Consider the following 21,765-nt stretch of genomic DNA (forward strand, 5'->3'; position numbering starts at 1 on the left):
TCCATTTTTAGCAAAATAATAAAATACCTAATAAATCTTTATTTATTTGCAACGATACTTTAGTGATTTAGAATAATTGCTACCGAGGGGTAGTCAATAATTCCTTCACTGGAGCAAGACAATTCTTGACCAAATACTATATCAGAATAACTATTTACTCCTATGGTTCTTTTCATTGTCGTTTTCGGTCAAGATCTTTACCAACAATTAGTAATTCTTGTAAGTGTGACCCGCCATTTTCAGATCTTATAGAACGGTATGAATATGCCCTCGAAATAGAAGACAATATCCAAGATGGAACTATAAGACCCTATTTATTTTACTGAAGCCTGTGTTGTTCTGAATCCTATGTTACAACCCTCCGAGGGGGATCGTCGTGGTTAACGACTAGCTAGTGCCGCCTAAAAACGACAGCAGACGTAACATAGGAATCTCACGGTTCAAACTAATGGAGGAGACCGTAGAACAATGTTGACACATTTCCTTCACCCACTTACTATGAACTACTTCCCTCATTCACCTTTTTATTGACCCATGCAAACACTTTCCAAATGGAGCAGTCGCGGTAAAAGTGACACGAAGCCGAGCATGGATTTCACGGTGTGAACTCTTGAGAACGTGAGAGTTAATAACTATATATCAAATATATTGTTAATTTCCCACTGAAGTGTTCTATGTGTTGGGTATTTACTTAGGTATATATGACTAAATTTAAACAACCTAAGTCTAAGTGGTTTATCCAAGTATAACACTTATAATTGGATTTTAACCTACGATATCCAAGTGTTTAAACCATTTTTAAACCTCACATCGCTCACGCAAGTTCATAAAATCAGTTAACAATGCTCAATCTTTCGATCATAATCCCCAGGTAGAAGGTGTTCTGTAAACCGTCAACTTAAGTACCCTAAGCCTTAGACAAGTTTATGAATCGATTTGAGTTTGTAGCCAAATTTTATAAGGTAACAATCTATTTTAATGATTAAAATTAGTTGTTAACCTAAGTGAGCATGTAGCGGAAGTCCATAGAAAAATTATTGCTAATTGCCCTCTTTGTTATGGATTTTAAACGTCTAACCTAATTTTATAACAGCTTACAAAATTTTAGTCATGCTAAACATCCACAACATTCAACAAAGGCATTCATATCTAATATAACTATTATATTAAATAAGAGAAACCATAACATGCATACTATATATTATAACATTTTATATATACTTTCAATGCATGTAACATGCTTCCTACGGTGGGGTTTTAAATCTACATGGAATACTATATGCATATACATGAATTATTTAATTATTACATACATCACATGCATAAACAATTAAACACAAACTGATATGGTTTTAGTTTTGGTATAAACAAGCAAACAAAAGCCTAATTATTACAAAACAGCTTCAAAACTGCTCGAACTGCTCAAAACCGAAACCAAGCAACTTGAACCGGACCAACCAAAAACCCTTTAAGGCTGAACCGGATAGAACCTCGAGAAAACTAGTCGAATCGGCTGCTCTCCATCTATGCTCAAAATCTCGCTAAGGCTGATCGTGTAACACTGGAGACTATCATTTAGCATAATCATTTAGTGTCGGGCAGAGGTACACGATCGTGTAGTGTCTTCCAACTATTGTGTATCGCCATCGTCTAGTGTCGGATGGAGCTACACGATCACCATTGTCTTGCAACTATCGTATATCGCCATCGTCTGGTGTCGAGTAAAGCTACACGATCGCTTAACACCATCGCATAGTGCCTTTTCTTGATCATTTAGCATGCGCATAAAGCTACACAATCGTGTAGTGCTATCGCATAACACTTCAACACATCGTTTAGCTCTCACGCAAAGCTATACGATCGTGTAGTGCTATCGTATAACATTTCAACGCATCGCTTAGCTCCCGTAAGTACATGATCGTCTAGCACACAATATCACAATGACCAGCACCCGTAGCTACACGATCATCTAACTTTTCTTCACATCGTTTAGCACCTGGAGCTAGATGATCATCTAGCATTTAAACCTCAACAATGATATTTGACCAAAAGCTGAAAAACTAGAATCTTCAGCTCGGCCTTCTTCACTTGTTTCTTCAATTACATCTTAGTTTCAACTCTAATGACTCCAAAGAAAGTACAGACTCTTAATAACACGTATAAGCTCATGAATTAAGAGCCAATTACATATTTAATTAAGAAACTAAAGAGAAATAAAATGTCAAAACTGAGAAAACTATATCAATGTATCAGTTTCATATATCTCATGAAAAACACCCACCAAACCAAAATTAAACCGAATTGAATTCTTATATGATGCTCTGATACCAATTGTAAGAGTATATCAGCATGCAGCGGAAATAACAAGGACCAGTAAGCACTCTAATTCATTAATTTTGGCAGAAACTAAAGCATGTTCATCTAACATAAGAGGGTTTGAAGTCATACCTTTGTATAACTCTTCAAGATCTTGATACTCAGCTGTTGTCTTCTCCAAAACTTTTCGTGAACTACCTCAAGATCTTCCCCACTATCCTCTGGGAGTTTTAGAAGGAGTTGTAGGACTCAAGAATAGCTTCAACAACAGGAAATTAGGAGTGAAGCTCACTGCTACAAAACCACTCAAAGAACTTTTCATCAGCTCAAATTTTTCTGAAAAAACTCTTTGAATGTATGCCTTAATTCCACTCCAATCTTCTTTATTTATTGCAGGTTAACATGCAAAGAAGATGACTGCATGAGATGCAACTTATGCTTGGAATTAATGAGGCAAATATGAATGATTTTTGTGTGAGCTAGTTGAAGAAGATAATGGAAAAACCCATTTTTCCATTGTGTGTAAGTTTTTTCAATTTTCCAAAAATGGTTTGAAAATCATTTTCATTTTAAAGCTGAAAATATTATTAATTTTATAAATTAATTTTTTAATAAAATTAATAAATAATTATTTAAATAATTCTAATTAATTTAATATCAAATATTAAATTAATTTTTACACAAATCCACCTTCATATATTTAAATCATATTTAAATATAAATTGTCTTATTCCATTTAATTCTAATTGGAACATTTCAAATTAACTTATCATGCTACTCTAAAGCTTATCCATTTACGAGCTAGTAGGGGGACCTCGCGGACCTACAGATCATGGGCTCCAACGATCGGAGATTAATTAGCTAAACTCATTATACCGAATTAACTCCTATTTGTTAACTAATGGGTCGCTCCACTAAAGCCCATAGTTGAACTCCCCTCACTGTAGATATATTATGTCCACTTGATATAACCATGATCAGTAAGTCGATCCTTCACAGGTTGTTCGTAATCACAGCTGGGTCAAGATCACCGTGTTACCCCTATGAATACATCTTGTTCTTTAAGTTCCTACTGACTCTCTAATGAACAATTTTTTATTCATAATATTTATGAATCAAGTCCTTTCTCTATCATGAGAAGGTGGGCCCCCAATTGTTCAAGATCTGAAATCAGTACTTAAGAGAACAACCTATCTGCTCACCCTAAATGAGGTAGGAGTGAATTCCATCTTGCAGGGCTATGTCTCTAACTATTCATCCGATCTTATCCCCGAAATAGAAGGCTTATTGAGCAATGATGTTGGACTACTCTCACCCATGCAGATCAAAGGATAATCTCGAACAAACAGGAGTTCATAACTAGCTCAGGATTAAGATCGAGTTAACCTAGGTTACTTAATAATGAAATAGTCAGTTTTAATACTAAACGGTCGTTATAGAGAAGTGACTATTTTGGGTCTAGTCTATATGCAAACTCATTGCATAGGATGCCCCCACTCACATGTCTCTACATGAACGATCTGTGGATCACATCGTTTGTAGCACTTTACAACTCCTTGTAACAACTACAGAGTGGGCCGCATCCAATAGTATTACCAGGATGAGATACCCAATTTCATCCATATACTTATTAGACCATTTAGGCTATATATTATTAACTTGATCCTGTTTATGTCACCACATAAAGTTAAAGTATTTAGACTATAGCCATGAATATGTTTATTGGATTTTTATACTAGAATGCAAAATCAACAACTTTATTGATAAGTTACTCAATAATATTTTATTGATATAAATAGAATGTTTAACACGAACTGCGAGTTTTAGGACATTCTCAACAGCTCTTATTCTTGATAAGGGGTTACTTGACGTTTTTAAAAACCTCAAGTACACTAGTAATTAACGGGAAAAAAGTGTCAAGTAATTTATATATCTTCCATAAATGTGTAATTTTGTCTCCACACCAACAATAGCCTCCCTTCAAATAGTCCACCATGGTTTCTACCAATAGTTAAGCCAGAGGCATGACTCTGATAGAACATGACTCTAGTACCATTTAATAGGGGGATAACGACTCTCCTACTATCTCCTGGTTTTATTTTTGGTTTTTCACAAAAGGTTTTATATCAATGAAAATAATTATTCTTACTTATATACCCATAATCATTTCCTCTTATCTAATCAATGTGAGACTTTGGTCGTGTTCCAACATTTTTAACGTTTGGCATATAAAATCTATAATGGCGGGCATCAGGTTATGAGTTGGACCAAACTAGGTCATTATCTTCAAGGGAGAAAGGAGCCGTAGAAACACGATTTAAAAAGAGCAGCTCCACAAAGCAATTGAAAAGAGGAATTTGAAGCAATGAGTAAAATTCAAAGAAAACCCAAAATTCTGTGCCTTCATGGCTTCCGAACCAGCGGAGCAATCCTTAAGAAGCAGATCGAAAAATGGCCCGCTTTTGTTCTCCATCAATTCCATTTCCATTTTATCGACGCTCCATTCCCTTCCAAAGGAAAATCCGATGTCCAAGGAATTTACGATCCTCCCTATTTCGAATGGTTTCAATTCAGTAAGGTCCACATAATTATGATCATCCTTTTCAATATTTCTCCGCAAAACTCAAATGTTGATTCATTCAAATTATCTTATCAGGACACGACCGGTTATGAAAATTTCGAATCCTGCCTTGAATTCATCGAGAATCACATGCTTAACCACGGACCATTCGACGGACTTCTCGGTTTCTCACAGGTAATTAATTAACGATTGTCCTGAATGAATTTTGATGGACTTGTTGAATGATTTTACAATTTTAAGCCATTTTCAGGGGGCGGCGTTAACGGCGGCGCTGCCGGGACTTCAAGCGAAGGTAATTAAACACCGGCGGCCGGCTGTTGATCTTCATGTTAATCTCTTTTTTGAATTTTCCGAAACTAAATTGAATCGGTTGCAGGGTGTTGCGCTGAGGAAGGTTCCGAAGATTAAATTTGTAATAATCATCAGCGGTTCGAAACTGGGATCGCCATCTCTTGCCGCCGAAAAAGCTTATTTCCCATCTATTGCATGCCCATCCCTCCATTTTCTAAGTAACTTTCATCTCCTTCTTATTTCTTCTAATTTTCCTTTTCTTTTTCTTTTTCTTTTTCTTTTTGTCTTTATTCACCGATTTATACTCCATTAACCTTTTCAGACTTGTTAAAATTATACATACTTAATATTTGTCATTTGTTTAAAAAAATACTTATATCTCTTTAAAAGTTGTGATATTACGCCCTTAAACCTTTTCATTTCAAAACTACCCTTTCAATATAAAGTTTTTTAGAATTTTAAACGAATTTTCATGTATAAAATAGTATGGTAATGATCTAGAACGAAATTTGAATTTTCTACATCGTTTTAGGTCATTGTCATACAATTTTAAATCCCAATTTCTATTCAAAATTCTAAAGAATTTTTATATCAATGGTAGCTTTAAAACATAAAATTTTAAAGTAATACGTCACACGGAATATAGATATTAAATAAGAAGTCTTAACAATCACAGAAAAAACAAGTAAATAACAAACAACAAATCAAGAAAAGAACATGTAGAGTTTGGTGCCTTAGTTTGGTATTATACCACCTACGTCTAGGAGCAGTGTGCTAGGAAAGATAATTCATTAATATGAAAAAGTCAAATGTTTACAACGTTGTGCTTATTTTTAAAATAATGGCAATTACAGTGACACACATAAAACGTAACTTATGTGATCATCTAGACTTCCCCTAAGTCTGTGAATATTAGTTAAGAGACACTTAGGCTCCACCTAAGTGTGAGACTCCCTCTCACAACGAACATATTTTTCCTCCTTCTTGTGAACTCTCTTTCACTTGAACAAGTTAGGCTCCCCCTAAGCTTGAGAACTCTTCTCTATGAACGTTACCTTAGGATACACTAAGGATGAGAATCCCTTCTTAATCAACACTATCTTAGACTCCCCTTAAAGATGAAGAATGCTTCTTAAGAATGGATTAATACCGCAAGAACAATTGTAGAATTAGTCGTTAAGGACCAACAATATTTCTAGCTTTACGAACAATGGTAAAACATAGAGAGTTCTATTCTTCTGTCAAAACATACTAATTCTTCTCTCTCAAAGCAATATGTGACAATCCTAGCAAGACTACTTCTTATCCTTAAATAGCATAGCAAAAAGATGAAAAATATCCCATTCAAATTTGACTAATCATGAACAAGGAAAGTAGCCCAGAGAAAATAAAATACATAATATTTCAAATAAGGAACAAAATACTCTACAGAAATAGCATTTAAGACATCTTTTGAGATATATTTTGAAACTATCACCGAAACGGCCCAAGGAGCAAGTAACAGAAATCTTAAACAAATATATAACTAATTACACATCTCTAACAAAACGTTTTATAAAAGTTTAGGGGTAATATTGTAATTTTTTAAAGTATAGAGTATTTTTAAACAAACTGCCATTTCAAGGGTATTTGATATAATGTAGATCAAGATTTTTTTATATATAGAATTCTATTATTTATGATTAATTTGAAATTTTAGTTACCGATTTTGAAGTTTATGTTTATTTATCCTCTATTCAAAAAGTATTTTGTTTAAGAAAAAAAATATTTACTTAGGTATAAAATCCAAATAATTAGCAACGTAACTGGTACTCATCCATTAAAATAAGAAAAATATTTATATGATAAATTTTTTCATTGTTTTTTGAAGTATTTTAATTCTTTTTTTTAGTGTGAAAAATAATAGTGAGATGCATAAAAATAGGTGAGATGCACCTAAGTATTACCTTTAAAATAATTAAAAAAGACACAATAAAACTTGAAACGATGATTACTTCTAAAAAGGAAATTGAAACAAAAAAATAAAATTGTCTACGATGAAGTTTGAGCCTAGACCCTATTTGATAACTATTAGTTTTTTATTTTTGGTTTTTTAAAATCATGTTTTTCTTATCAACATTTTACCATGATTTTCATATTTTCTAATTAAACATTTGAATTCTTAAAAAAATCTAAAACAAAAAATAAGTTAATAAATTTTTAAAAATGACTAAAATAAAAAAATAAAAATAATAATTATAAGCTCAATTAATAATTACTAAAAGGACCTAAGCTTTCAATTTATTTGAAACTTGTGTAAAACTTGAAATTTTAAGATTCTCTTACCCCTAAAATTCTAATTTATATATACTAAATTAATTGTTTTAAGAAAAAGAACTTGAATGTGTCAATGACCTATTAATTGTTTAGACACAAAATTGAAAATTTAACGACCTTCAGATATGAAATTGAAAATTTATAAATTTACTAGATACTTTTAAAGTTTAAAAAACAAATAGACATAAATTTAGAAATTAAACTTATAATTTAATATTCATTTATTTAAAAATATTCAATCACTTTGGACGTAACGAATTCAACCTACAACTTTACAACAAAAATCTCCAACTTATTGAGAAAGTAGAGATATTTCAAAATGGACAATTAATTAATTAATTGTTGTAATATACCTAATAACACCCAATTAATCTGTCGAAATAATGGTAATAATGTGAGCCTAATTTTTCTTAGTTATGTCAATAACTAATCAATATTGCTTTAGTAAATGTTAATTCATTAGCTTTAATTAGAACTAAACCTAATGTAAAATTATATGCTCGAACTATTATAACTTTTAAAATAATTATTGATAATTATGAAATCATATGTAAGTTTCATATTTAAAATAAAAAAAATAGGCAACATTTTGTAAGTTTAAACTAGATTAGCTGCGACTTTAATAATGACCTAATTAAACATATTATTTTAATAATTTAATATGTTGATATTTAATATATGAACTTTGTAAGTTAATTATTTATAATTTTCATTAGTTTAAATTGCAAATTATATATTTTTATTTATTTAAAATTTATATTATAAATAATTCATTGTTATAGTAAAATTAAATGAACAAATGTTATTTCACATTGTAAATAATTTAATATTATATAATATATATATATAATATATATATATATATATATATATATATATTGTATATGTTTAAGATATTTTGTTTATCTAAATTATTTGATACAAGTATAGGAAAAAATAATTGTTATAAAAATATTGAATCAATCAAATTTATTGATGTGGAAGTGGAACAGAGTTGAAAAAAAATATATAGAAAAAAATGAGATTTTAATTTTAAACAATTTAGTAGAAATGTAAACAGATTTTCCCAAAAATTGCATTTAAAAGCTGTATGGTGATTTTGAGTGGAAGAAGAAACTAAAAAGTAATTTTAAATAAATCAAGGAATGATCTACTTTTACCAAACATCTAAAATTGTTAAAGATTTTTCTAGAATTGCTGTTTGACCTCTCCTTAAAACAATCCCAAATGCAATAGAATGATTAAAAATCACTTTTATTAAGTTTTAAAAACCATTCCAAAATACATATTTAATCATTCATAATCAATTTGATTTTTAATAATTATACTTTTAATTGAATTTTTTTATAATATTAAATTGATTTTGAATAATTAAAATCATCTTTCAAGTAATTTGTGAAATATGAGAAAAACGATTTTAACTATTTTAAAATCACTTCTAAACAATAAACATAATAATAGTTTTGTTACGCATAGTCCACCATAAAATAAATCTTCCGAGATTCATAAATTTGAGCAAGAGGATTACTGGTATTCTTAATTTGTTAAAAGTTAGACCATGTTTTTTATATTTAATTAAAACCACGTGAATATTTTAAAAAATCTGTTTTGGCCAAACATAAGAGTGCAAACTCTTATTTTAATTAAAAAAATTTGTAATAGTTGTCAATGTTTAAAGACTAATTCAATAATAAAATAGGAACATTTAAAGTTTTTATTTTTGGATTTTATTTAAACTCTTTTAATAAATAAGAGTTTAAAATAAATTTTAAAAATAGTTTTTTTAATAAAAATAACTTATTTTTAAAATTAAATATTTAAAAAGTTAAATTGGGAATTGTTATTGTGGTTGGCATGCAGGTGAAGAAGACTTCTTGATGCCCAGTGGATTGAAGCTTCTAGAAATCATTTGTTGAACCATTAGTAATTAATCATCCTAAAGGCCATGCAGTACCTAAACTTGGTAATATTTCATTTATTGCTTAAATAAAATAAATAAATAAATAAATATATATAATATATATATATATATATATATATAATATATATATATATATATATATATATAATATATATATATATAATGATTTCTGATGGTAATTTAGATATTATATTATGTATTCTTTTTCAGATGGAAAAAGTTTGAAGATTGTGGAGGGATTCATCCAACGGATTTCAAAGATCTGACTAACTCAAACTAGAGAAATATAAGCTGAAATTGAATTGGATTGTCTTAAATAAAATAAACAAGGAATAAGTTTTTTTTTTCTTTTCTTTTTCCTTTAAATAAAATAAAGAATCTTTTTCATCTTGTTTTAGGAAGTACAAAATTTTGAAACTTTAATGTCTATATTTTTAAGGTATTTTAAGGGTAAGAGGGTATTACGTAAGAGGAAAAGAAGGGGAAGAAAATGAAAGGGAAGTGTAGGTTAGGTAATAAATTGAAGTAAAAGATGAGAAGAAAAGAGAGCGAAGGAGGTGAAAATTGATGGTAGATATAGTAAAACCGTTTCCAATAATAAAGATTTTTTTTTCTTCTTTTAAACGTTTTTTAGGTTATGGATATTAGCGCAACTTGTAAAAGTTCAATGATATTTTCTAGATGAAGTACTAATGGTTATCGTCTAGTCCATATACGAGGTCGATGGTGTTGACATTCAACATGCGGAAGCAATAGGATCTTAAGCATTCTAATTCCATTAATTTTAGCAAGCAAGCAAACATGTTCATATAAAAGAAATAGGGTTTCTAAGGTATATCTTTGAAGAACTCTTCAATCCTTCAATTCCAGCTTGAATCTTCACTTTAAAAGCTTGTAGACCATCACTTGATCTTTCCTACTATTCTCTAGGACCTTAAATTGGATTGTGGAATCCAAAATGAGACAGAATTAGAGGAAATTTTGGTAAAGTTCTCTGGTTTTAGAGTCTTAGAAATTGAAGAACATCTTCAATTCTCAAATTTTGCATGAATTCAAATCACAACAAAATGAACTGAGTTTTGTTCAACTGCACCATGCAATATGATCGCATATCACCTTGATACCAAAACATTAAGATGATAATGGAATTGGGGGTGGACAAAGTGGAAAAACCTACTAAACATAATTTTCCAATTTAATTGATTTTAAATCATTTTTTAAAATTGAAATCCAAATTTCAATTTAATTGATTTCTAATCAAAATTTAATTTGGAATCAAATTTCAAAATTTGGAAAAATTAATTTCAACCAAAATTAATTCCAATAACTAATTTTTTTTTTAATAAATTTCAAATAATTAATTAAACTATTTAGTTAATTAAAATTTGATATCAAACACCAAATTATTAAACCACCAATTCCTAATCCATGAATTCCTATTCATGTAATAATATTTAAATCATATTTAAATATTTTTCAATTCTCCAATTTCGTTTAATTTGATAATTAAATGTATAATCATATCGTATATAATTACTGATTCCCTTAATTCGAATTTGAATATTTCAAATTCTATCATCATGCTATTCTAAGGTTCAGTTCGTTTATAAGCTAGTAAGAGGACTGAATGGACCTACAGATCATGGTGATAAGGCAACCCTAACCCCTAAAGACTCAAGCTATTATGTAGCAAGAACCTTTGAATCTAAGAAATTAACATCTCTTTATACAAATTAGTTCAACCCCGAGAAAAAGGCTAGAATTAGATTACCTATTGATTAAAGATCTAGAAGCAAATTAGGAAATCTTGTTCTAGATTGAGTCACTCCACAATCAACTTGGTCAAGGTTAGATTAAATTACTCACATGCATTCTACCACAAGAATTTCAAAATTCTAAGGGAATAGTCTAAAAAATGAGATCTCTAATTTCATTCATAAAAATCATAATCTGATTACAAATGGATGGGGAGAAGGCTTTATATAACCTTTTAGAGATTCTAAACCTATTTAATGTGAAGTAAAAAAAGTCAAAAAATAAAACATTAAAAGAGTTCTCCATCTTCCAACCACTATCTCCCATCTACCATCTTTCAAACATCATCTTTAATGCAACATCATTAATGACAGCCTCCATCTTTGACTAGCATATAAATAAAATTAAAGTTGAAATTACAATAAAATGTTTGTGAACTTAATACAAAAATTCTTCAAAATTATTGTTGGAATTGATGCTCTAAATCTCGTTGGGTCCAGTAGTTTATAAACATGTATATGAACAAACATTATGTATATAATAATATGAGATATTTTCTCCACTACAGTCTTTGATATATGAGATATTTTGTTATATTAATCATAAACCAATAAATTAAAATCCCTGGTTATCATTGTAACTTAAGCATGTATGTAATGACATACAAGTAGATCGTGCTTTAAGTGATAACTTAAATGGTCTGTAGTAGATGGATAAAGGAGGGAAATCTTATCCTGTTGACACTAAGAGTGTGGCCTGTTTTGTAGATGTTACAAGTGTTGTAATGTATACAAATGGTCTGATCCTGACCATTCATGTATTAGACATGCGAGCGAGGATGCTCTATACAAAAGAGTTTATATAAGATCGGACCACAAAATGTTTAGTCTCGTTATATAACGTCGTTTATGATAGAGACTTTCATTTCACTAGGATGACCATAGGTAACATGACCTTAATCCTGAGTGAGTTGGGAACTCTTGCCTATGAGGGCGGTCCTTTGATTTGTATGGGTGCGAGTGGCCAGATCACTCAAACCTACCACTTTGGGGATTCGTTTGATTGGGGAGCTGGGAACTCAGCTACACAAGACGAAATTCACTACTTCCCTGATTTAGGGGTAAGTAGATAATTTGCTCCCTTAAGAGCTGATTCTAGGTCTTGAACAATGTGGTGTCACACTTTCACTTGGCCTGAGAAGAATTTACTCATAGTAGAACTATGATGTATTGTTCATTAGAGGAATCGATGGTACTTAAGGAGTTAGATGCAATACAGAGGCAAAATGGTAAATTGGCCCGACTGTACTTACGAACAATTTGTAAAGGGTTATCGTACTGTTGATTGGTATCCAATGGACACAGAAATATATCTGTAGTGCGAAAAATGCAACTGTCAGTCTTTAGTGGAAAGCCCGACAGTTAATGGATGGTGGATATCATGATTAAAGAGTTTAGTCGGTTATTCACATACCGTTGGAGCTTCAAGCTATAGGTCCATAAGGTCCCCTTAGTAGCTCAATAGATTCATGTTGAGAATTAGTTTTTGGGTTAGTTTGAAATGTTCAAATTAACAAGAAGAAATTTGATTATATATGATATAATTAAATTGTACCAATTATATGAGATATAATTAACTTAATGTATTAGATACATTAATTGGAGGAATTATTATTAAATGCTATAAGGGAGAAAAAGAACCATGGTTTATATATTGCATGAGATGTGTTATTAAAACTATAGGTTATAAATATATATATTATATTTGTAATTAAATCAATTATATGATAATTCGTTATGGTTTTTTCTCCTATAACCAACTTAGTGGGAAGTTGTCATTAAATATGGTAACTGATGGCTAAAATGAAAATCATTTTCATTTTTACAAAAGGTGATCATTACGAATTTTGTGAATCGTGCAATCAAAAGATATAGCTATACGATAGCTTGAGAGCATACACGATCGTGTAGAAATTTTTCTATACGATAATCACTTATCCTTTAATTGATCGAGTATATTGTCTAGACGATAGACTAAACCTATCTCCCACTTACTTGATCGTTTACACGATCTGCCAAATTCCTCCTATCCTCTACCAAATCCTACAGAGTCCACAACTCCTGGATTCTCACATCGAGAATATCAAGGTAGCCTGCTAGTGGTGTTTGTTTCGTGCTCGAGGGTCTAGTGTAGATTGATTCTTGTTTGAGGATATTAGTGAGGCTCGACGTTCTTGTTTGGTGAACGATCGTGCAGTAAGTTCGAGGGAATGAGAAGAATAGTTCTTCAAGGATAAGTTCACTTGAACTTTAGTATTTTCCTTTTGAAAGCATGCTGTAATTTTAGAGTTTTGCATAACTATTACTGTTAGATTGTAAATGTGTATGTTCTGTCACAATGGGGTTTGGAACGATCTCGCTTTCGCTCACGGTCTCTTTGTTAAGAGTTCCTTCACTTGAACTCATGGAAACTTAATGTCTACTCCATGTTCTACTTCAACTAAGCAAACATTGACCTTCATTATACCAAATGGTTCTTCATCTATTGGATCAACATTTTCCACATGAAATAGAGGATGAATCGACCCTATCCAATCTTGTACACGAATAAATGATTGTTGAATCTTTTCTGCCTTGGATCTTTTAATTGGTTCAACTAGAACGTGTGGAATACCTTGATTCTTATCATCTTCTCACTCTTCAAAAGGATTCGTCCTCGAATTAAGAAATGATGATCTCCACACAATCTCCCTCTCCTTGACTCATAATAATTTTTTAAAAGGACTTCACACACTCAACTCACTAATTTTCACTTGGGAACACTCATGTTTGCACACGTAAAGGTAAGCTATTTGGGAAGGTGGCTAAATTATGATATTGGGTAGGCTTATACAAGCAATTCTTGAAATGAAGAGCTATTCAATATAAGCAAGATAGGATAATTATGAAAATAACCACAAAAAGAACAAGAAAACAATGAAAAGAACAAACAAATAAAGGAAAGCATAATGCAGTTTTCTAAACTGAACAAAAAAATGGAATTGCAGGTATTACGCAATGAATTTGACGAAATATCTTCTTAACAATTCAAGACAAAAGGTTGATCTAAAACTTTGTTCAAGGGCACAAAGTCAAGTTTGGCTGTTTGCATTGGGAAAGAAAATGAAAGATAAGAAGAAAGTTTAAAAGTTTTAGATTTGAATAGTCTTCGACAATTAATGATAGGAAGTTGTAAAGGTACTCAAATGAACATGCAATTAACCTAGGGAATGACAGAGGATAGAAAGAGTTAATGTTATAACTCAATTATACATAATTGGTTCAAATATTCAAGATTAAACACACAATTTGCATGAATAATTGCAAGAACAAAATTATGGGTTTTTTCACTTTTTTTGTTTTGTTTTGTTTTGGTTTGGTTTGGTTTGGTTTTTTCTTCAAATATCTAAATTTGATCAATAAAATTGAAATAAGATAAAAGGATGAAGAACAATGGATGAAAACAACAAAGAACTAAATGGACAGAAATTGAAATTTGAATGAAAATACAAAAATAATGAAGAAAGATAGAATCAATTTTAGAGTAGGCCACAAAAATGCAACCTATTTTCTGATACCAAATGATAAGGCAACCCTAACCCTCAACCCAAAGACACAAGCTATTATATAGCAAGAACCTTTGAATCTAAGAAATTAACACCTCCCTATACGATTTAGTTCAACCCTAAGAAAAAGGCTAGAATTAGATTACCTCTTGATCGAAGATCTAGAAGCAAGATTGAAAAATCTTGCTCTAGATTGAGTCACTCCACAATCAACTTGATCAAGGTTAGATTGAATGGCTCACATGCATTCTATCACAAGAATTGCAAAATTCTAAGGGAAAAATCTCAAATATGAGATCTCAAATTTCATTAATAAAAATCATAATCTGATTACAAATGGATGGGAAGAAGGCTTTATATAGCCTTGTAGAGATTCTAAACCTATTTAATGTAAAATAGAAAAAGTCAAAATAAAACATTAAAAGAGTTCCCCATCTTCCAACCACTATCTTCCATCTACCATCTTCCAAACATCATTTTTAATATAATATCATTAATGACAACCTTCATCTTTGACTAATCATAGAAATAAAATTAAAGCTGAAATTACAATAAAATATTTGTGAACTTAATACAAAAATTCTTCAAAGTGCTTGAACTCATGGAAACTTAATGTATGCTCCATGTTCCACTTCAATCGAGCAAACATTGACCTTCAATACTCCAAATGATCCTTCGTGTATTGGATTAACATTTTTAACATGAAATAGAGGATGAACCAACCCTACCAATCTTGTACATGAAGAATAAATGATTGTTGAATCTTTGATGCCTTGGATCTTGTAATTGGTCCAATGAACGTGCGAAATACCTTGATTCTTATCACATGGGCTCCAACGATCCAAGATTAATTAGCTAAACTCTTTAAACTGAATCAATCCACATTCATTAACTACCGGATCACTTCACTAAAACCCATTAGTTGTATTCCCCTCACTATAGATATATTCCTGTCCACTTGATTTAACCATACTCAGTAAGTCGACCCTTCACAGGTTGTTTGTAATAACGGCTAGGTCAAAAGTTAGTTTACCCCCGAGATTACATCTTGCTTCTTAAGTCTCACTGATCCTTTAATGAACAATTGGTTTATGATCCAATCACAAAATCGAGTCCCTCTCGGGCCAATGAAAGAGTGGAGTCCCTTGATCAAGACCCAGAGTCAGTACTTAAGGGAACAACCTTTCTACTATCCCTAAAAGTAGGTAGGAGTGAATTTCGTCTTGCACCCTATATCTCCAGCTATCTACCCGATCTTACCCCTGAAATGGGAGGCTTATTGAGTTGATGCTGTTGGGTCAACCCTCACCCATGCAAATCTAAGGATAATCCCGAATAAACAAGAGTTCATAGTTAGCTCAGGATTAAGGTCAAGCTACCTAGGTTATCACTTTGAAATAGTCAGTCTTAAATAGTAAATAATGTTATAAATTAATAGTGACTTATTTCTTGGTCCGGTCTTATACAAACTCTTTGTATAGGACGCCCTCACTCGCATGTCTCCACATGAATGATTCAGTATCACATCGTTTGCACTAAATACAAAGTGGGCCGCATTCGATAGTGTTTCCAGAATAAGGTATCCAATCTTATCCATATACTATAGACCGTTTTGGCTATCTACTCGAACTTGATTCATTCTTATGTCACTACATAAAGTCATAAAGTCCAAGTACTCGTATAATAGCTATAGATCTTAGTTTATTGAATTTAGTTTTTACAAGTGCAATTTATATATTCAATAACAATTTTACTGAATAAACGTCAATAACTTTTTAATTGCAAATAAAATATGTTTAATTTTACAAACTACGAGTTTTAGGACATACAATCCAATGGAGATGTTTTTTTTATTTTTTATTTTAGTATAAGAACATTAATGAAACTTCCAAAAATTTCGAATTGTTTTTTAAAACAAAAGTACTAATAATTTTCATCCAAAACTACTAAAGTATTTTGATTTTTTTTTTAATGTCTTAAGAGTATTGTTGAAAAAATTGAAAGTTTATTTCAACAAATTAGTAAGAAGTTCAGTGGTATTTCTTACAATTTTGCCAAATAGTTTCTAGTGTAAATTATAATTAATTATTAATAAATAGAATTAAAGAATTTTATTTAAATAACATTCGATGCCAACATCTAATAGCTGTTTGACAAATAATTTCGTATTATCTATCAGATGCATTAGTCCTACCACAGAGCTCAAAAAGTTTGGCAAGAATTTAATGCGAGTAATTAATAATTTGAAAATTAAAATTTATTTTTGTTTATTTCTTTTTAGTTCAACCATGGAGGCCTGGAGTTTTGGGCCGAAAAGATTACATGACAAATTATTATTCACTTATGCTTAGGACAATTGTTTAGTTTTATACACCATTGAAATTCTATTAGAAAATATAATTAACCGTCAAATAGTGATTCATATTTTCCTTCTCTTTTTACCTTTTTTTTTTTTTTGAAGAATTATATTTTCTTTCTCGAACATGTTGTGACATTTTATAAATATACGACACAAGAAATACTGCTTTTAGTAAGGAAAATAAATTGTTGCTAAAGATACATAATTCATAAACCTTTTAGAAAAAAAACATTGCAACAAACATTGCTGACTAATTAGTGAATATAACATAAATTTTATTGCAGAGAACTTTGTGACACAATTAACACATCACAAAGATTTTTGTGAAAAAAATATGCATTTTATTACATAGAGATGTTCACAAATGGGATAGGAATGTGGAAGGCTTCCCTATTTCTGTTCATACTTTCTATTTCAATATTCATACATGTGATATTTTTTGTTTCGTTTCTTGAGAATCATGTCAGGAATACGACCAAAATCATATATTGGTTAAATAAGAAGATGATTATGAGTTTATAAAGGAGTAGGGTGTTCATGAGTTGGGTTGGGTTGAAAGGCTTTTTAGACCAAATCCAATGGTTCAGGTTGTAAATTTCTTCGACCCAAGTAACCCTCATTAAAAAATGAATCCATCACAACCCAATCATGAAACATTTGAATTGAGTTGATTGGGGTTACTCGGATCATTTACTTAATTTTTTTTTATAAAAGGAAGTAATCTTAATACGTAAAAATTCGATAACTATTTTCATATATAAGTTAAGATTAACAACTCAATTTTAATTTACATAATGTATAATCTTTTTTCAAAGGGCAAAAAAAAAAAAAACTATTTTTAAGAGTGGTTGAAGAATAAATTATTCAAAAACTTATAAAGTTAAAGAAAACTAAAATAAATATTGTATATCTAATTGTACATATGCAAAAAAAAAAAAAAAAGAAGTTAATAATAAGTTCAGATTGGTACGGGTTGGTTTGGGTTATTTTAAGTGACCCATGAACTAATCCAATCTATAAAGTTTTCATTTATTTGAACTCAACCAACCCAAAAGAGTTCATAACCCAAACCAAACCGAATGGGTTGGATTGGGTTGATCAATTTTTTTGGATCATCGAGTTTTTTGAACACCTCTATAAGCGAGAACAACTATCTCAAATGGTATGAAGATTTTTGGAGTAAATAAAAAAAGCCATGAGGGTATATGGTCAAAATGGACAATATCATACTATTGTGATAATTTGGGGCAAAGAATCTCCCCCAAAAAATTTCTCATTGGTTTTTTTTAATACCATCACCACTTTTGTTATAACTTTAAGCTAATATGCCAAGAAAATAAACTAGATCTAAAGTAAGGCAATAACAAATATAAATAAATAAATAATTAAAAAAAAAAAAAAACCAGAAAACTTACCTAGTTCGCACTATTATGCCTACTTCCATGGATGAAGACAGCGAAAATATTTCTACTAATGTTCAAAAGAAGGGATTACGAAAAGAGCACTCCCAAACACTCGCCAAATACCTCATACACCTAAATATTGACACTCACAAAAAATTAATTTCTAAATAAAATTATAACTTCTTCAAAGAGTTTTGTTATCTACCTTTTATCACTGTTTTCAAAATCCAAATTAGATTATGAAAATAGAAAATAATAATAACTTGTAAAATTTTGTTTTTTTCTTGTTTTTTTTTGGAGTTAGCAATAAATTTAAATGTTTATATAAGAAATATATGAAAATCTTTGTAAGTAATAGTGAGAAAATAAGTACAATTTTATTTTTTTTTTAAAAAAAAATTAAATAGTTATCAAATTAAAATCTACAAAAATAGTTTCCAAATAATTATTTGAATTTTTTAATTTAGCTATAAATTCGAGTATTTTCTTAAGAAATAAAATCTAACAAAAAATGGTAAGAAAAAATATGACTTTTGAGAACTAAAAATTAAATAGTTATCGAACAAATTTTTGAATGAGCAAATGGGGTAGTATTAGATAAGATTTGGATAATCGTTTTAAATAGTAAAACCGTTGAAAATATTTTCTAGTATAGGAAAATGTCACTGTTTATCGGTAATACACACAATTGACTTCTATCACTGACATTGATAAAAGTCTATTGCAATCTATCATTGATAGATAGTGAAATTTTACTATATTTATAAATAAGATATTTTACTATATTTATAAACAAGTTAGACTCATTTTCCATTATCAAAACAACTCAAAGATTTTTAATATTAAGGGAGTATCATAAGTCTCTTTATTCATAGTAATATCAGTACTAGGTATCAGTGTTTATCTCATACGTTGTCTAACTGTGATGGTAATATTAATTTCTTAGAAAATATATTTATTCATGAATTTTTACTTATTAGAATGATCATGAACTAATGTCAGAACTTTATTTTATTTCATTCTTTCACAAAATTAAAGTGGTATTGAAATTAATTTAAAATTATTATAAATATTATAATAATAGATGTCCATTAGAGGACCTTTAATATTAATATGGTTGTTTTCAAGACTTATTAGAGAAATATTATTGTATTGAAACTTATTAGAGAAATATGGTTGTTTTGGGAGTTCGAGGCTAGAAGTCGAGGGTTGAGGATTTGATTAATTTAGAGGTCGAACGTTGAGAACTCGACAAACAAAGAAAAACTTAGAAACAATATGTATATTAGTTTTGTCAAAGGTTAAAGTTTCGACATACATAAATCTCGCTAATTTTGTGATGAAGATCTTGCTCTAGAAGGAAATCTCACTATAGGTTGTCAAAGATTGAAGTTTCGACATACATAAGTCGAAACTTCAACCCTCGACAAGGAGATAAGTGGGTGAAGGATCTCGCTATATATATATAACCAATGAGAAAAAAAAGCTAATAATCATTAATGAAAAAATAACAATAATAACAGAATTTTGTTACAACTAATAACTATAATTGAGTAAGTTTAATGAAAGTGCATATATTAAAATTGACTATAATTGAAGAAGTCTGAAAAAATATGGTCAACCTTGATTTTATTATCAAGTAAATTAAAAAAAGGTGTGAGGTCCTATCACCATGCTGATCCTGCTCCGATTCCCCTGCGCGATTCCCTGCATGCATTGATCGACTGCAAGCATGCTCCTCTGCTCGTCACTAATCCGATTCCTCTCTGCCATAGCCTTAATGCCTCTTCAACCATAGCCTTAATGCCTCTTCAACTACCCCAAACCTGTGGCGACCTATATCCTTTTAAGCCCCCATCATTTTCATTTTTGCTCACTCACTCTCTTGATAGCTCATTGCCCCCTCACTGCCTTCGAAAATAAGCCTTCGAAATCATCTTCCTCTCCTGCCATTTCCATTTCCATTTCCATTTCTCTTCTTGTATTTCATTTAATACAAATTATTCTCACACAACTATACTGGTTCGTTACTCTACTAAATTTTTATTTTTTAAGAATAATTATAAATTTTATTTTGTTATTATATTATTATTTTTTATAGATTCTAATTTTTTTTTATAAATTTTTTGTAGTTGTTGTCAGATAACAAATAACAGAAAAAAAGGATGAATGTTGTCACTTTGAAGGAAAAAGAGAACTATCGTCGAATCTGTGAGTTGAACTTATGATATTTGAAAAGTTTAGTTTATTCTTATGATATTTGATTTATTTAGTATTAACTTTGATGTTTATAGTGTTAAAATGTTTAGTTTATTGTTATGTTTAAGAAGTTGATATTTATCGTTTAATACAAAATTATTATGATAGTTAACAAGTTTAGTATAGTTTCAAAAGTTTAATATAGTTTGAAAATTTTAGTTTATTCATATGAAAATTATTGTTGTTATGTTTATTGTAATAAGTTGATATTTTCTAGTATTAACTTTGAAAATATATTTTAATTTTAATTTGTTGTTATTTTTAAAAATAGTTATAAAAAGTTTAATTTATTGTTATGTTTAAAAATAGTTATAAAAAGTTTAATTTATTGTTATGTTTAAAAAGTTGATGTTCCTAAAACTTAAAAAGTTTATGTTTATAAACTAAAAAACTTAATATTACAAAAAATTATAAAAAGTATAATATAAAAAATTGATGTTTGTCTTTTTTTTTTCTTTAGAAAATGGCAGGCAAATGCTTGAGATTTTTGTTGTTTACAAATGGTAATATGATATGGTAATGATGGAATTGAGTATGACTAACCACTAAATGGGAGTTTTACCATAAATGTGAACAGTGGAATTGTATTTGAACAATTCATTGAAATGGTTAGGATGTTACTTAGTGTATATATGGGAGCAAATCAGATAGAAATAATATATACATATCCGAATCTAGAACCATCAGGATCAATAAGGTTTATGTCATTCCCTATTTCGAATGCACAAGCTATGAACTTGATATTCTCAATGGCAATGCTAATGCCAAATGTAGTGCATTTGTATGTAAATGTAAATAGGATAGGGGTAGATCCTGATACATCATTTAACCAGTTTGAAGATCAAACTCAATGTATCGATCCTGATCTGGAGTCAGTTGCATCGCTATGTGATAATGAAGATATGACGGCTAACAACCTATACAAAGACTTCATAACAGAAACAGATGACGAATTTGAAG

At 30.0% G+C, this 21,765-nt stretch overlaps 1 protein-coding gene and 1 long non-coding RNA gene across 4 annotated transcripts; one reads left to right on the forward strand and one right to left on the reverse strand.

The window, feature by feature from the left end:
- Positions 1–1,384: 1,384 nt before the first annotated feature.
- LOC120075120 lies at positions 1,385–15,097 on the reverse strand. Of its 2 annotated transcripts, XR_005481193.1 has the most exons (3): positions 14,931–15,097; positions 2,449–2,610; positions 1,385–2,119 (listed from the first exon to the last, which is right to left on the reverse strand). It is a non-coding gene; the product is annotated as an uncharacterized LOC120075120 (long non-coding RNA). The 2 variants fall into 2 exon arrangements; XR_005481192.1 differs by lacking the exons at positions 1,385–2,119; positions 2,449–2,610 and adding an exon at positions 11,330–11,567.
- Positions 4,045–9,446, forward strand: LOC120075119 (dihydrofolate reductase-like). Of its 2 annotated transcripts, none has more exons than XM_039028294.1 (4): positions 4,045–4,894; positions 4,973–5,071; positions 5,148–5,406; positions 9,365–9,446. In XM_039028294.1, the coding sequence occupies exons 1-4, from the start codon at positions 4,682–4,684 to the stop codon at positions 9,418–9,420; spliced, it is 627 nt and encodes a 208-aa protein (XP_038884222.1). In that variant the 5' UTR covers positions 4,045–4,681; the 3' UTR covers positions 9,421–9,446. The 2 variants fall into 2 exon arrangements, with proteins under 2 accessions (XP_038884222.1, XP_038884223.1); XM_039028295.1 differs by lacking the exon at positions 9,365–9,446 and having other exon boundaries at positions 5,148–5,189; positions 5,274–8,134.
- Positions 15,098–21,765: the final 6,668 nt, after the last annotated feature.

Source organism: Benincasa hispida, chromosome 4 (genome assembly GCF_009727055.1).
Source record: "Benincasa hispida cultivar B227 chromosome 4, ASM972705v1, whole genome shotgun sequence".
Classification (NCBI taxonomy): Eukaryota; Viridiplantae; Streptophyta; class Magnoliopsida; order Cucurbitales; family Cucurbitaceae; genus Benincasa; species Benincasa hispida.